Source organism: Cynocephalus volans, chromosome 1 (genome assembly GCF_027409185.1).
Source record: "Cynocephalus volans isolate mCynVol1 chromosome 1, mCynVol1.pri, whole genome shotgun sequence".
In the NCBI taxonomy this organism is placed as follows: Eukaryota; Metazoa; Chordata; class Mammalia; order Dermoptera; family Cynocephalidae; genus Cynocephalus; species Cynocephalus volans.
Window position 1 is genome coordinate 261789064 of NC_084460.1, and position 17111 is coordinate 261806174.

Below are 17111 nucleotides of genomic sequence, written 5' to 3' on the forward strand. Positions count from 1 at the left end.
TGGAAAGAGAAAGAGCAAAGTTAGGAGTCAGACTTGCTGGGGCAAAGGCAGATGAACAAAGGTCTGGAAGTGTTACTAAACACATGGCACCCTGCCCTCTTTGGTTTCCTGGTGGTCTGTTAAAAGAGATTTTAAATCAAAAGCAATAGACACCAGAAAATTGTGAGAGAGAAAAAGAAACCAATTTCATAAAAAAGACATCTTGAAATTCTATCAATAAAATTATAATCACTGAACTTTTAAAAACTCAGTGAATAGCTTAGAAGTGAAGAGCAGAATAGACAAAAGGACACAACCAATTATGTTCTGGAAATCACCCAGAGAGATGCAGAGACTGAGGAAATCATCCAGAGAGATACTGAGGTTGAATATAAGAAAAGTTAAGAGGCACAGAAGAAAGAAGGAAGAAAATTGGGAAGAAGCAAAATTTAAACAGCAATGGTTGAGAATTTTCTAAAATTGAGGAAAGACATGAATTGAAAAAGGCCCAAGTAGGATAAATAAAAACTCATACACATGTAGTAATATTACAATGAACATCAATAATAAAGAGAAAATCTCAATAACTACAATAGAGAAAAGAAAACTACCTACAAAAGATTAATAATTAAAGTAGCAGACTTCTCAGCAGTAGCAATGGATGCCAGGAGACTAACGTATTTGGAGGGCTGAAAGAAAAGTATTGTTCATCTACAGTTCTATACCTAGCTAATCTATCATTTAACAATTGAGTGAACACAAAAAAGGCATTTTTAGGCAAAGACTGATAGAGTTTACTACCTCACTGAAACAGTTACTGAAAGATATTGCCTGCTAAGGAGAAAATTAAACCAGAAGTAAGGCAAAGCAAGAAGCAATGGTGAGTAAAGAAAATGATAAATTTTTTTGTAAACCTACATTAATATTAACAGTAAAAAATATGTCAGACTATATTAAATAGGACTCTTTCTGTCTCAGAATTTTTACTAAAGCCCCAAGCTAAGAATAATAAATACCAGATCATCTTATCTTATAGATAGTGAAATTGGTTTGCACATTACCTACCATCTGGGTAAATAAAAATTGGATAGGAAGATTATAAATGAGAGGCCACGAGTGAGGATTTCCTTGAAAAGAGTTGTTGGTGTGCTTTATTTCGTATCCTTCTGTATGGTAGAAGAAAAAGCAGCACTTGTCCCTCTTCCAAGCTTACTAAAGGGACTAAAGAACTACTCAGAAAGCTTGGCCCTGCATCTGTCCCCTGGAATTTGTAGAATGCAGGAACTGAGAGCTGATTCGCAACCTAAAATATTAAAAGTTAAGAGGATGTCTGGAGCTTCTCCTGATGATAGAGTGGAAGAAAAGGGATAGTAGGAGAGATGTACTCTAACTTCTGGCAAAACAGACGTGTGTTTATCATTTCGCCAAATCTAGATTTCACTGGAGGGGAGCCAGATTTGAGTCACACTGAATGGCACCCTGTGTAGGAGGCCAAGCTGGAATTGAAGAAAACTCCAAAGAGAGGGTCTGTGTCTGGTGGGCCTCAGACAGAGGCTGAAGCAAAAGCCACCAGCATCCAGTCTAAGAAGGAATTTTCCACAGGTGGGAGAATCCAGTCATTTGTGAGGGTTCAAAGAACCCACATATGCAACTCTTGGAAGACCTGTCTGGCAAATGTGAGCTTGTGCCATCACTGAGAACACTAAACAGCCAAGAGATAGTTGTCACAAGGACACTTGTCACATATAATCATACCTCTTCCCTCCGTTTCTTTCTCCCCCCGCCCCCTCCCATCAACCTCCAACACTGGGATAACCAAAAGATAACCTACTGAGGGATTAATGCAAAGAATAGGGATAAAAATGACAAAAAATTGACCACATCTGCCTTTGAAAATACAGGTTCTGAGTCTGAGTCAGGCTTGAGCTGGGGGAGTAGGGAAGTTTTACATTGGATGAGAGATATTAATCTTGATATTAGACCTAAGTGGACTTTTAGTGTCTGAAAGAAAATGGCATTATTTATTAATAACTTAGAGAGATCAAAAAAGTAAGGGGATCCACCCTAGATTTCATCCAGGAATCAGAAAAAAAAAAAAAGTCTGATAGAACAAGTTTAAAAGAACAGTGATAAGAAAGAATAAAATTGATTTCTGCTTGCATGCTGAAACCAATGTATTCAATAACTCAATAACTCAGTAAACTAGTTAAAATTACTAATTTTTTGAAAAATTTAAAAAACAAAGTTTAATTTAGTATTTGGCAGTAATTTAGAATATGAGAGATAGAAACTTGGAGTTGCAGTTAAAGTCCTTTCAGAAAAAGGATGGAAGTATTTATTAACTTTAGGCTTTATTAAATGAAATAGGCATTTTTAAACTGTAAAGTAACCTTTAATAAGATAGAATACCATATCATATCCCATGTTATACTCTATACTACATTCATATCAGATGAAAACAATGAATAAAGAAAATTCAATCATTTACAATAATCTGCCACAATGTATATCGACAAAATAAAAATAAATAAATAAATAAATAAATAAATAAATAAATTTTAAAAAAAGAAAATTCAATCATTTAATGAAAGATAGAACAGCAGGAAAACAAAGCAAATGAAATAAAAATTTAAACTTGGGAAATATAAAGCACAAAATAAGATGATTTAAACAAGTCCAAATAGTTTACTAATCGCATTAAATATAAATGGATTAAACACACCAGTCAAAAAATACAGAACCCCTTTTCATTTTTATTTGACTAAATTCCTTTATCTATCAATGTAAAATCTAATACAAGATCTCCATCCAGATCTTGTATTGACAAATTATTTCTCAGGGTTCTTCTATGATCTTCCATTCCTGTCTGGGTTATGTATACCTACAGCACCTCATGTTTACTCTAATATTTCACTCAGAACACTGTATTGTAATTGTTTTCTAACCTGCCTTTGCCATGTGACTGAAAAATATTTAAGTGCAGAAACTCTAACTCTTCTCTATCAGGGTACTACTAGAGTATGTGTTTTAAAGTTATTCAATAATGCTTCTTGAATAGATAAATAGAATTTAAGAATTATTTTTTCCCACAGTTACATATTAGATACATAAACATACTCATATGTTGGATATAGAGAGATTCATATATTTTAAAATCTATAAAGGCTTCAGTTGGGTACAGGATACAGTCATAAGCAGTAACACTGGTATCAGATCCTGTGTAGATTCTTCAGCTGATTGGATCTGCTCCTATGCCATGCAACCAGCACAATGTCAAAGCAGATTCCAGTACTACTGCATTGTTCTTGGCCTTAATCCTGACACACTTGCCCTGATTCATTTATGCTCCATAAATGCTCCATCTCATGCTTGTAATACTCCTTCCATACATATGAGGAAGACCCAGACATTAAGCACTATCCTGTATCTGAAAGGCATCATCATTTTTAATAAAACATGGGAACGGCCTTACTGTTCACAAAAAAAAAAAAAAAAAATTTACAATTCTAATAATTCTCTAAGAAAAAATATAATTTAAAACTGCTCTTCAGTTTATGGGAGTTCACTACATTTTATTAAATGTCCACTTTATGCCAGGAAATGTGTTAATCCTGGTGATAGAGAAAAAAACAGGACACAATCTTTGTTTATAAAAAGATTACAATATCACTCTCTCTGCTCCACCATTTTCTGCCATGTGAGACCCTGCACTGCTGTAAAGTCACCACCAAAGAAGACCGTCACCACTGTGTTCCCTGGACTTTGGACTTCCCGGCCTCAGACACTGCGTATATAAAGATGTTTTAGCTCTCTGCTATCTCTGCTTCTGCCATTTTGCATTGTGATACTCTGCCATCACTGAAGTCACCAACAAAGAAAGCCTTCACCGGATGTGTTCCCCAGACTTTGAACTCCCGGCCTCTGAAACTGTATATACCTGTTCCCCAATGTTCATTGCAGCACTTTTTACAATAGCCAAGAGGTGGAACCAGCCCAAATGTCCATCATCGGATGAGTGGATACGGAAAATGTGGTACATCTACACAATGGAATACTACTCAGCTATAAAAACGAATGAAATACTGCCATTTGCAACAACATGGATGGACCTTGAGAGAATTATATTAAGTGAAACGAGTCAGGCACAGAAAGAGAAATACCATATGCTCTCACTTATTGGTGGGAGCCAAAAATAAATAAATAAAATCACACAAACACACACAAAAAAAACCGGGGGGGAGGGGAGAATATATAACTACAATTCCTTGAAGCAAACAGAAAGGACATTGTTGGGTGGGAGGGCAGGGAGGGAGGAGGGAGAGAGGTTTCGGTGATGGGCCACAATAATCAACCACATTGTATATCGACAAAATAAAAATTAAAAAAAAAAAGAAAAAGAAAATAAAAAATAAAAAGATTACAATTAAGAATATAAAATATATCAAATATATTTTTAATCCATTGTGATGAGTGCTAAGACAGAGGAAGATACCAGGTATGGTGGGAATCATTGAGGAGAGACCCTTAATGCAGCTGGGAATGTCAGAGAAGGCTACCTGTAAAGGTGATATCCTGAAGGATCACACAGGAGTTAGTCATATTCACTGGGGAACAAAAGGAGGGAAAAGAACTTTCCTGAAAGATGAGACAGTGTGTGCAAAGATATTGAGTAAGAAATAGAATGGAATCTATAAGAAGAGTTTGATGTTACAGGAGTGTAGAGTTCAATGGGCAGATCATATTGGTCCTCATACACTATATTTGAACTTAAAAAATTGGGAAGACATTTATTTAAGTGGCTAGTAGGGTGGTACTATGAGAGCCAACAAGAATGGAAACTTTCTACTCTTCCCCTCATGTTGGCTACGTCAGCCACATGAAGGAAATTGCTACCAAAACTTCAAATTTCTCTCTGCACCCAAATTTGACCTAGGAGGTCAAATTCAGACATGAAAGGGACCCTGTTTTAGAGGTGGGTGGGTTCACCATGTGCCTCTTGTTTCCCATCTGCAATTGGATGAGCTGGGCTCGCTATTCTTTCTCTTGGATCCAGCTCTTCACCCAGGTGGAAAGTATGCTTAGCTTTAAGGGGAAGAAAATAATTAGCCATCTTTAGGCTAGGGTACTTTCTTCAATGCAGACAGTACCCGAGAGCTCTGAATTGAAGATCAAATACTTGCTCAGCCTTTTATAATCTAAGACTTTTTTTTCCATTGACTTTAGTTCTTTTGGTGCTCTGGGTTTTGACAAATGCATAATACCATGTAATATTATTAGTTAATAATAATGTATCAGTATTGGTTCATCAATTATAATAAATGTGCCACACTAATTCATGATGAAGATGTTAATAATAGGAGAAACTGGGAGGTGGGGGAGAGGATTTAGGAATTCTCTGTACTTTCTGCATAATTTTTTTGTAAGTCTAAAACTGCTCTTTAAAATGTCTGTTTTTTTTTTAAAAAAGGAAGAGAATAGAAAGTAAAATAAAGTAAGTAAATAAACAAATTTAATTCAATTAAATCAGTAGGACTTAGTGTGTGTCTAAACGTGAAGAACTGAGAGTCAAAGACAAGGCTGGGTGTTTACAGAGATGACTGGGTTGATGGCTACTCGCTGACGTTTTCTGAGATGGGAATAGGGGTAGGTTGAGCTAATTTACGAAGTAAAATGTGACATTTGGTTTTGGGAAAAAATGTAAATGTAAGTACCTGTGAGATATGTAATGGAAAGAGTGAACAGGCATGTATGTGTACAGCAAAAGCTTACAGGCAAGACCTCATTGAAGTACAGATTTGGGGGTCCTCAGGATGTAGGCAGTTAGAGCCTGGAAATAGATCAGACCCTTCAGGAAACCATGATGCATGTGACAAAACACCACATGAAAAGAGAACTCAAGAAGATCCAGTTTAGCAGGGGAAGGACCAAGATGGCTCCGATGATCCAAAAGGAAGTCAGAGAGATTCAGGAAGAGAGGAGGCATGGACAGTGAGACAAACAACAGCGATACTTGATCATACAAAGAGGCCCAGAGCTGAGAGGAAGAAGCCAGCAGAGAGAGAGAAAATGAAGAAAAATTTAGAGGAAAATTAAGGGTCTAGGAAAAAACAACATAGGATAAATTTACAGTCTGGAAGATAATTTGGTATTTTTAAAGAAATCAGGGGTCTAGGGGTGAATGAAAGTTATTTCCAATAGATCCTTAAATTAAAGGGTTTACCTGTAACATCGATCAGTGAGTGGAGTAATAACCAGCCTAGGGGAATTACCCAAATATTCATATCCATATTGCAAGCCAGCGTTGATCATCTTTGTTTCTAAGTGATTTTCCTAGGATAAATCAAATCAAATAAAGTTAAACGACAAAATATATATAAAATGAAATCTCAAGCTCTTTAATAAGTAATCAAAAAGTAGACAACATCTTTAAAATTTACTTTTCAGACATCATCTGATTCGGTAGAAAAATTTAATATCTAGTTTCCACGGATAAGTAATTGAACTCACTGACTTCTATTTTTCCCATAGAATATTTTAGTATTTGTCCCTTATCTCTCCCATGTTTTAATTCATTCTGTTTCCACTGTAGAGTGGGTATTAGCACTATCACCATTTTACAGTTGAGGAAACCGATGCTTAAAGAGAGCAAGTAACTTGCCCAGGGTTACACAAGGACATCTTGTAAAGGGAAGATATGACATTTGAAATGGTTATTCCACCACCTGAGCTCCTAACCACTATACATACAGCCCCTCAAATGGATTTCCAGGATGCTGGTTTTTGTCTCTCCCCTCCTCCTGCCCCATGTCTCCCAAGACTTCCACGAAATCCTATGTGATAAGAACTTCTGAGTCCCTGTCTGCAGTCATCAGCTCTCTCTGCCACATGCAACAGGCTGAGCCCTGTCTACTGTACTCACTGTTCCTGCCCCTCCTGCCTTCCTAATCATGATCACCATCACCATCACCATCCACCCAGATGCCCTGATGAAGGCCTTTCTTCCAGATCACGTTTCTGCCTCCTCCAACTGATCAAGAGGAAACTTTAATGACTAAATCAGACTAAAAGAGTTTGATTTGTGCATTCTTTAGATGCATCAGGAATTCAAAAACACAATTTTAAACTGACTAGTCCCAACATTTTGCAGATTTAGCAAGCATAATGACTCATTTAAAATGAGTAATTTTTGATAATTACTCATAATTTTTGTGTGTCTATATATGCATATGTATTTATATATAATTATACATGTGGATATAGATAAGGATATAGATATAGACACAGATTATATAGATACAGTTATCAGCTGCCTTAATATTCAGTCCAGGGAAATGCTTATTTGGGTACAGTCTGCCATCAGCAAAATATCCTATATCACTGACACTATTTCCCATGCAAGCAAGCAAGCACAGATTAAACAGCTATGAGCTGAAATTGCTATGTAAAAACATTCAGTGATATCACTTACTTGCCAATAGTACCTAAGCTGACTTAACCATTCAAAGTCAGAATCATCGCTAACTTTTTTTTTTACAAGTGTTGAGAGGACATCTCTAGCATGAACATCCAGTACCACAAGGGCTCCCAGAGTAACACGATTCTGCTTGGATAATTTGCCGCGGACCAAAGTGACAATATCTTCAATTTGTTTGTTACACTTTTCCAAGTATTGCTCAAGAGCCTGAAAGAAAAAATGAGATATGATTTCCCAATGATCAGAATGATTTCGAACAAAAACATTCTGAACTAGCATGTGTACAGAGTATTCTCTACATTTTTATTATAATTTTCTATATGACATTATTTTAAAAAATCAATTTTGCTTACTACAAAGGTGTTAGATGAACAAACCCAACTGGCCAGATAGAGTAGATATACTGCATGTGGTTTGCGATTACCTAACATTCTTTCCTTTTCTATTTCAATCCGTTCTCTATTCCCTGTGGTTCTGTTGGAGCTGTCAATCATATTGCCTCATCTCCGTGGCAACATGAAGATGCATGCCCCAGCCAGAGCTAATCATAGTTCTACTCAGGACTGCTATACAGACTGAGAGAAAAAGTGCTTTTCACTAGGCTTGGTAGATTGTGATTAGGCCAATCCGAAATTACAGCGAGCCGTCGTCTTCTCTACAGAAGACTAGTAGAGATGAGAGACAGATAATGAAAGAGACTACAACAGCAACGAAGGCCGGAGATCCTGATTCCAACTGCTCTTCTTTTGATCCTATGAATCTTTCTAGCACTCTGTGTAAGCTTTCTGAATGCAGTTTATGCCACTTGAAATGTAAAGATACTAACAAACAAAATATCAAACATTTTAGTTTGTGGTAAGCTAATGTCCATTCTGAGGCCCAGGCTTGCTTTGGAGTCTCTTTTCTGGTGGATAAATCTAACGAGTAAGTTGAAGAAGAGAAGAGGATTTATGATGAAGATCAAATTAGAATCAATGGAAATTACTGTGCCTCAAGGAAGTGTCAGTATGCTCCAGCAGGCTGATGTGGTCACGTTCTCCACTGATAATGTTTACTTTGTACACTGAGGACTTTATTTCACTCTTCTAGGGTCATTGCTAAGTGGTAGCAGTAAAACAAAAAGTGAAGATTTCCAAGAATGAGAAAAAGTTTAAAAGATAAATTTGGGGACTGCAAGTTGTTTCTCTGAGAGGTACTCTTCCTGTTCCTTGAAATATTTTTATCTTCTTTCATTAGTATTTTTAATGAAGCCCTATTTTCAAAGGTTTGGTGTTTGAAGACTATTCTATTTCTATTATTTGCATGATTCATTTGCTATTAATTTGCTTCTTAAGTAGTGAAAAATAAACTTCTGTACCACCCATGTTTAACCACGTAAGTGTTTAAATACTTGGAGCCAATTAGTGAATTTAAGTATATTGAGTATGTAAATTAGTAAGAACAGTTTTGATCCTAGGAACACAAGCTATGCCAGCTGGTACACTGCAGTTTCCTCATCAGTAAAATTCAGGCTATCTAAGAGCCTTACAAGTTCTCACATTCTATGGGACACAAAATAAAAATTTACCGTTTGGACCTGACAGTATAAATTATATGTCCGTGAGAATTTGTGACTATTTACACTAGAAGAATGTATGTTCCTTTACTAGAAAAACAGATTCAGAACTGAAATTTAGCTTCAAACTGTAATAAACTGAGTTCTTTAGGAACTATGTGAATCAATGAGAATTCAGATGAGCTAAACTGAAAAAAAAGACCATGATAGTGATAATATTTTTCTCAAATTTAACTCCTTATAAACATTCTTCAAGTGAGCTAATGAATCTGAAGGTAACTACTGTTATATTCAACCAAAATAAGCCTTATCTAGAATCAAATATTTTTATCATTCCTAGATTCTTCCTCATACACTGTAATACACTGACTCAAGATTGCATTAATATGTACAATATCCTGAGTTCTGTGACAGCAGAATTATTTCACTTATTTTATAGCCCCTGTAATGCCTCATACAGACCAGTTTCACAAACATTCACTGAAGAAATCAATGGAAGCATAGATCCTGGGGTGAACAAGTCCTCTGGGAGCATGACAGTACAACACGGTATAATCACGGCACTGAGCTCCAGACAACTTGGGGCGTTTGCAGAGAACGGAAGCACCCAGTCTTCTATGAGGCTACCAAGAGTCTTCTGCTGCTCAATCAAAGTCATCAGTTTCAAATATGAACCACTCATTAATTAGGGAAAAATTATCAACACATAGAATATTAAAACATATGCTGGTCTCCCATGATGTAACTGCACATTTACTAAAATTCACCAGTGCTATGGAATACTAAAACATGTAGCCCCTCACAATGCTGCTACAGAACATAAAAGGCCTGAACATGGATGAATATGAACGGGGACAAGGTACACAGGCAGCTGGTGAAAGGAAGACTGAAAAGAGAAATCACAAGGAGATGAAAAAGAAAAGAATTTTAGGACACATGAGAAGTTTAATTTCATACCACGAAACTTAACTATGAAAGCACCATATTAATATTACGCTAGCAGCCACTCAAGAAAAAAGCATAGATTCTCATTTTGGCAATCTCAGTGACTGGCTCCATAACTTCACCATACAAACATTATGTAAGCAAAAATATTGAGTGGATTAACAAATGAGTAAATAAATAATTCCATCCTGATATCAGTGGATACCATTCTAAACCAAAACAAAGAACAACAAAAAAACAAAAAACAAAAACCTATTTGTATTTGTGTGGTACGAATTATAAGTGGATAGTTTTGCAGAGGACACATTGAAACTGAATGACCTACAGATTTAAATTACACTTGGAGATCAGTGGAAGTGTGAAGGACTATTATTTACATTTTAATGCTGTGCCTTACCTCTTACCTGGTGTTCCAGCCTGCTTGGTGTAAAACTAGAGGAAAATATGAGTATGGTTTTGATAAGAGGGGGTAGACGTTTGACAACCACCACATCCAAACTGATGAAATTTGGAAGATGCATGAAAATTTTTCTGATTTACCCTCATTTGCTAGTTTGTTCCCTGCACACTATTTCCCCACAGTGAGGAGTGATAAAGCTGGTGTGGTTTGGGGGGGCCAGTGAGCAAGGGGAGAGATGCCAGGAGGCTACATCTCCCCCAGCAGCCCACCTTGGTGAAGGGGGAATCCCTATGAGTGGGGAGGTTGTTGAGTGGGAGCTTAAAAGTGAAAAGACAAAATGAATTTTCTGGACCCACTGAGGAAAAATGAAAAATGTCCATGAGGAGATACAGCCAAGGCCCAGAAGTAACCCCTGGGGCTTACTGTTATTAGGGAAGCCCTTATGCCCCAGTGCTCTGGTTTTCATGAAGAAAGACCTTTTCTAGAAAACCCTTGACTTCCTGCCCTACACCGTTATTTCTTCCCACAGAGAAGTAAGTGACCTGCTGGTAAGTTGGAGTGAATTAGGCACGTGCCACTCAGCCTCTTCTTTGGATTCCGCCTGCCTACGGAGAACATGCGTCCCTCTCAAACCCCAACACTTACCAGTGCTCAACAATACCTTAGAGTTAAAGACATACCAAATTCCACATCCAAAGTCTATTTTAAACCAATGGTTTTAAACTAAAGATCTACAATTGCTAGATTCTAGTTGGCTCATCAAAAAAAGTTGACTTGCTTGAAATCCTGTCTCAGGGATCTGACTATTGATTGCATTGAATGTAATTTCAGTTTTTGATTAATAACAGCAACCCAATTAAGCCTTGTCTGTATAGAGTAGTTTTTTTGTTCATTTGTTTTAAAGATTTCAGTTGGTTTTACTGTGGTTCTAGAATTGGGTAACACTTTATTCCATGAAACAGAATAAGTATTCCTACATAGGGTAGTTTTACTCAAGGCATAAAAGAGAATTATATTACATTATTTCCTCCTAATTTTTCTGAGCTTAGAAAGTTTTTTAGTCCTATTATCACTTTCTTTTCAAAGGCACATAAATGTGTACTATAGCAAGACTGAGGCTTAAGGACCCTTGACTTTTACATACTGTGACTAAACAGATGGTTTAGACATAAATTTTGAATAGTTATTTGTGTAAGTTTTTCCTACATATTTGTTATATAAAATTTTTATGTTAAAAATCTGTACTTTGGCTTGCAGCAGGGAGTAGATTTTTCAGTGGATTGTCTATTTTTTTAGAATATTATATTCTGGCAATGGTAACTTGAAAAATGCTAAACAAACAAACAAAAACTGGAGGTGATAAAAGCTTACCTCTAGTCCCAGTGGAATAGCTGTTTGTACTTCTATTGTCCAAAAGATTTGGGACACACAGAGAACAGTCTGCCCAGGCCAATCCCTTACCCACTTAATTCGTTCATATTTTGTATAAGCAGAAACTGCATCTCCAATTACCTAATTGGAAGAGAAAATGCTAAAGATCAGCAGTGTGTTAAACAAGCTGTATAATGTAGAGCTAAACTCCCAAACTAGATTAATTCACACTGCTCAACTTTTTACAATATTCTTAGCCAATTATGAAAGACTCACTTAAAGCATGTAATTAGACTATTTAAATTCAAGTTTATTCATATACCTGTGAGCATAACAAATATATTCCATAATGTTTTATTTTGCTGATACGTTATCAATTTGTGTGAACCACGTTATATCAAATACTCCTTTGAACAGGTTTAACCAAAGATATCCTAGATGCATTTGGATTGAACAAGCATGAACAATTTTATTGCAAAATACAAATTCAAATAATTCTAAAATGAGATACAGCTAATTCATAGGTAATGATTTCCTTTCAATTTTATCAATCCCCACTCAGCCATGTGCATGTGTGTACATGCTCATTCAGGCAAAGCACTCAGACCCTCTAAGATTCCTCCTGTGTTTCCAGACCTCTCAGTCCTGTAGTTTGATGCCCAAGGCAATAAATGAGGACTGGGGCAGATGAACAATTCATTCAAGGAGAGTTGAGGGATGTAAAGTCAGGAAGTCTAATTTGCTACATATGTTTTAAGTCTAGCTCATGTATTTTGCTACATATGTCCAGTGGACTGATATATCTGCTTTTTCTGCCAATCATCAGTGAGAAACTCTAGTCTTGTGTGTACCAACCTACAATAGTAATATTTTCTGTGAGTTGACACCCACTTTTATGTTTGAATTTCAGGAAAGATTGTCAAAATTAGATTTTTCTGAGAAATATATAAGGATGGTTAAACCTTTCTGGATTTCTAGTTTTGCTGGGATATTTATAGAAAGGAACAAAGATAAAGGGCAGAGTGTTGGCTATTCATAATGAAGAAATTTTTAAAAGCCAGAAGAAGCCACAAAAAGGGCAGGTGAAAATGTACAACCGAGGGATGGGAGAAACAAAGAAAAGGATAGAAAGGCACAGCAGAGACATGCCAATAAGAGGGAATGAAGTATGTGTTCTAGAAGGACACTGTGAGGTGAACAAGAGGAAGGCATTACAATCTAAGTACAAAAAAGTATTTCTATATAGTTAGGTGAGGAAAAATATGATTATATAAAGTTCCACAATATTGCATGTGAGGTTTATTATTGTATTTATGCATACCATATATATGCATAAATATGCAATAGCCTTTCAAGCACCCAAATACATATAGAAAAACACAGTAACACACATAGCTTTTATCTGTAGTATTTTATATTACAAATGAGCATTTTGAGAAGATATTTATTTCCTATACAATTTCTTGCCAGCACATCTTAATGCTCTGAAATAACAACAAAAGCATGTTCTCTAAGCACTTTCACAAACAAAGTTAAAAGAATAGTTGAAATAGTATCAGATGTGCCTAAAATAATGAGTTATCACTGTATACAACATCAATTAGCAAGCCATTTAACCCAATTCAATAGTGGTCAAATAGCTAAATAGTGGTCAAAGTGGAATTCATTTACATTGATAACAGTCACATAAACGGTAATGCGACCTATCAATACTGATCAAGGCCTATGAAAACTCATCCTCTTTGGCCCAGTTGTCCTATATATGAGAAGTTATCATAAGAGAATAAATAATTCAATCAAAGAAACCAGCTACATGCATCAGTGCATTCGTTGTAGTATAATTCGTAATAGGGAGAAAATGGGAAGCCATCCAAAAGGTTTTACATTTATTGTAGAATATTATTCAGAGAAGCATTAAAACTAAGTTTAAGAAGAGAAAGAGACATCAAAACACATGGTAACATTAAACACCTAGATTCCAATGAATTTTACAATAATGTGTGGGAGAATCTGAAAAATTAATTTAAAAATTAATTAATTAATTATACTCACCTCATTGCTCCCCTGCTCAATCGTAATTTTTATTCTTGATGAAGAACGTGAATGTGAAGCCCACATTATAGCAAAAAAAAAAAAAATGAACTTAAGTGCTCAATCTTTATTTGTTGGCATGACTTGAAATTTTCTACTGACAAAAATAACTACAAACGGTTGAGTTGACAGTATGTTTCACAAGTGGAAAGCATGTAATTATAGGAAGTATATATGATTTCTTAACATTTTGGTATGTGGTCTATATACACACAGAACAAAAAGATTCTTACATGTTAAGGAGATTGATGTGAACCTGTGAAAGGCAAGACTAAAGACAGGCCTTGCAGACCAAAGTGTGTCTAATTAATAATGAAAGCATTAGCATGTGGCTGCAAGGAATGAGACAGATGCAGTATAAAACCCAAGTTTTCTGTAGTATTGATGGTATTTTCTGTCACTTTTCAAGAGAGTCACTACAAAATTACTATGAAAGACCAACTCTTTGCCTTCAAGTATATGTCACATTTGAATTGGTAATTCATGCCTCAATTTCTTCCTAAATAACAGTGTATTTGTCAATGATATATTTAGGACATTAATACTTCACCATTCTTTTTTAAAAAATAACAAATATAACTGGTTACCTTTTGGATGGACTTAATCATAATTCTCTCTAAGTCAACCAACCACTTCTCCACTTGACCTCTGGCTTTGGCTGTTGAGATAATCTCTGTGAGTTCCACAACCTCTCCTTCACTACTCTTCATGTGAGTAATGTCTAAAGTTTCTGTAAATTCTACCTTTGCAATTCCTTCAAAACATTTCTTCAAGTGAGGTTGCACCCTGTTAGGAAAAAGTGTTTAGAGAATTAATTGAATTAAAGCAATTCCTTAAATGTCAGTGTTCTTTGTGCACGAATCTTTACTTGACACTCATAAATGTGTGCTAAGTGTTAGACCTGTGCTAGGTGTGCTGGGGAGGAAGTGCTGAGTAAAAACCAAACAATCAAAGTAAACAAGACACAATCTCTGCCTGCATGGATTATACAGTCCAGTGGGAGGTCAGTATTAACTGAATAATCACAAAAAGATCTGTGAAATTACAATTGTAATAAGAGGTACGGAGGAGACATCCATGAAGCTTTGTTTTCAACACAATGAATTGAAAGATGCTAAAAGTAATATAAGGAGTAAACCATCCTGACAGATAAATACACTAATCTGAAAAATCTTCAAATGCACAAAAGTAGCTATTTCAATTGGGATCTTCAGAGACTGCTTTAAAAATTTCGACTAGTTTTAGTGCTTTAAGTACTTTTACAGTTTACTAAATCAACGACATTGCCAGGACCCAAGTGTTAGTCTATTCAATATAATATACATGGGACTGATTAAACCCCTCATTTTTGGCACATTACCAATACCCAGTCGCCTTCATCATTCACATGGGCTCAGACAGAAATCTGAGCTTAAATTTGTCTTTTTATCTGGATTGCTAGTCTCCTACTTTGAAGGCATAAGACACCTAATTGAGAAATTTGTTTAACAAATATCTATTCACTGCCTGCTATGTATCAGATGCTCTTCTAAGGACTGGAGAATCAGTAGTGGGAAAAAACAGTCAATCTCTGCCATCATGGAGCTTACATTTCACTCGAGGAAGAAAAACAGTAAACAAGCAAATTGTAGAGTATGCCAGATGACAGCAGTATACAGAAGGAAAATAAGGCAGGAAAGGTGGCTAGGGAGTGCTGGAGGGGGTTGGCATTTTAAATATGGTGGCCAGGGAAGGCCTCCCTGAATAGCAGATGTTTGAGCAGGTTTTGATGAGGACCTTTAGGAAGGAAAGGAAGAAGTCTTATGAACACATGGGTAAGGAGCATCCTAGTCAACGAGAACAGTACACTGAGGCAGGAGGCTGCCACTCTCATGGGGGAATTGACTGTAGCAGAGTGAGCAAGAAAGGGATAAGTTAGAAGGATACAGGGACCATCTGTGTGAGTCACTGCAAGCCGTTGTGAGGGCACTGGCTTTTATTCTGAATTGTGATGTAGAAAAGTGGTGTGTTCTGAAAAATCTGTAGAAAAGATGTGATAAAATGAGAAATACATTCCACGGTTCGCCACATTTGGACAAAATAGCATTTAATGATATTATGTTTCTAACAAGTATTTAAAGTTGATCATTGATGATACTTAGACTATTCTTGGAGAAAAATTATTATAGAAACATGATTATGTATATTTATTTATTTTCTACGTTGTTCTAGAAATTAAATTTAAGCAGATAAATCTAGCCATGCATTATACATGTAAGTTACTTACCTAGTAGGATCTTTAGTCTCAGAGAGTATCTCAAGAAGTTCATCATTCGACAAGAAAAAGAATCTGGGGAAGAAGAGACGTTTCTTTTCCAAATATTCATTAAGTCCTTTAAGAATGAGTTCCAAAAGTTCATTAGATTTTTTCAGCCTTTCCAGCATTCTCTCGATAGTTACAACCGTCAGAACGTGTTTATCCTAAAATAAAAATAAAAGAGAAATCAGTCAATTCAGAAACAGTAGATACTAACTTTATATTTATAATACATGTCAAATTACATGTTTTTAATCAAAGGTTATACACATTTTAAGGTGACTATTATTTTTTTAAAATAGTCTTGCCTATTCTAGGTCTACCTAGCCTCTTTAATTATGTAAAAGTTATGTTGGCTTGATCCTCAGCCACGTTGTTCACAATTTCTCATTCTAAACTGAAAAGTGTAGGAAACAGAAAATGAGAGAGAGAGAGAGGGAGAGAGAATGCTGCCTGAACTCACAGGAAGGATGTGAGAAACAAAATGGTATGAGATATGTCCTTTTGTCTTTCATGCTTTGAGGAAAAGTACTCTAAATAGTAAGTCATCTTTACAATTATTATTTTCAATAATAATGAAATAACACAATCCCCATTTTATAACTATAGATAAAAAAGTAAGGGTTGGAGGTTTGGGAAGAGTTTTCTATAAAGATATTATATTCTAAACAACTGCCCTTAGAACTACATTATATCACTGCTTGCTGAAGGACTAAGTTCAAGGTGTGCTCTTCCCGAACTCTCTAGAGACTGAGACTGTGCCACCTTTAGGGCATGGAATTCTGAGCATTCTATCACATGAAAGCGTCATTTACTGTGAACTGTTGTGCTTTAAAGTGATTCAAACACAAGTGTTTTAAAAAGAGCTTCCTTTTATCCTGTGCGATTCAAATAAGAATTATAATCAAAAGCTGATCTTAAGAACACATATTTTTAAAAAAGTAAATAGAGTATTGATTTCTCAAAATATCCATACAGTAACCACTGGGTTTATGGAAAT

The 17111-nt window shown here is 35.9% G+C and overlaps 1 protein-coding gene across 1 annotated transcript in view; it reads right to left on the bottom strand.

Moving 5' to 3' along the window:
• DNAH7 (dynein axonemal heavy chain 7) overlaps positions 1 to 17111 on the bottom strand; it is a 246362-nt gene that overhangs the window by 147662 nt on the left and 81589 nt on the right. Inside the window, exons 21-25 of the mRNA XM_063077559.1 lie at positions 16082 to 16275; positions 14403 to 14601; positions 11725 to 11865; positions 7448 to 7660; positions 6200 to 6309 (exon numbers count right to left, since the gene is read on the bottom strand). Of these exons, the coding sequence (XP_062933629.1) occupies positions 6200 to 6309; positions 7448 to 7660; positions 11725 to 11865; positions 14403 to 14601; positions 16082 to 16275 (857 nt within the window). The remainder of the gene's footprint in view (positions 1 to 6199; positions 6310 to 7447; positions 7661 to 11724; positions 11866 to 14402; positions 14602 to 16081; positions 16276 to 17111) is intronic.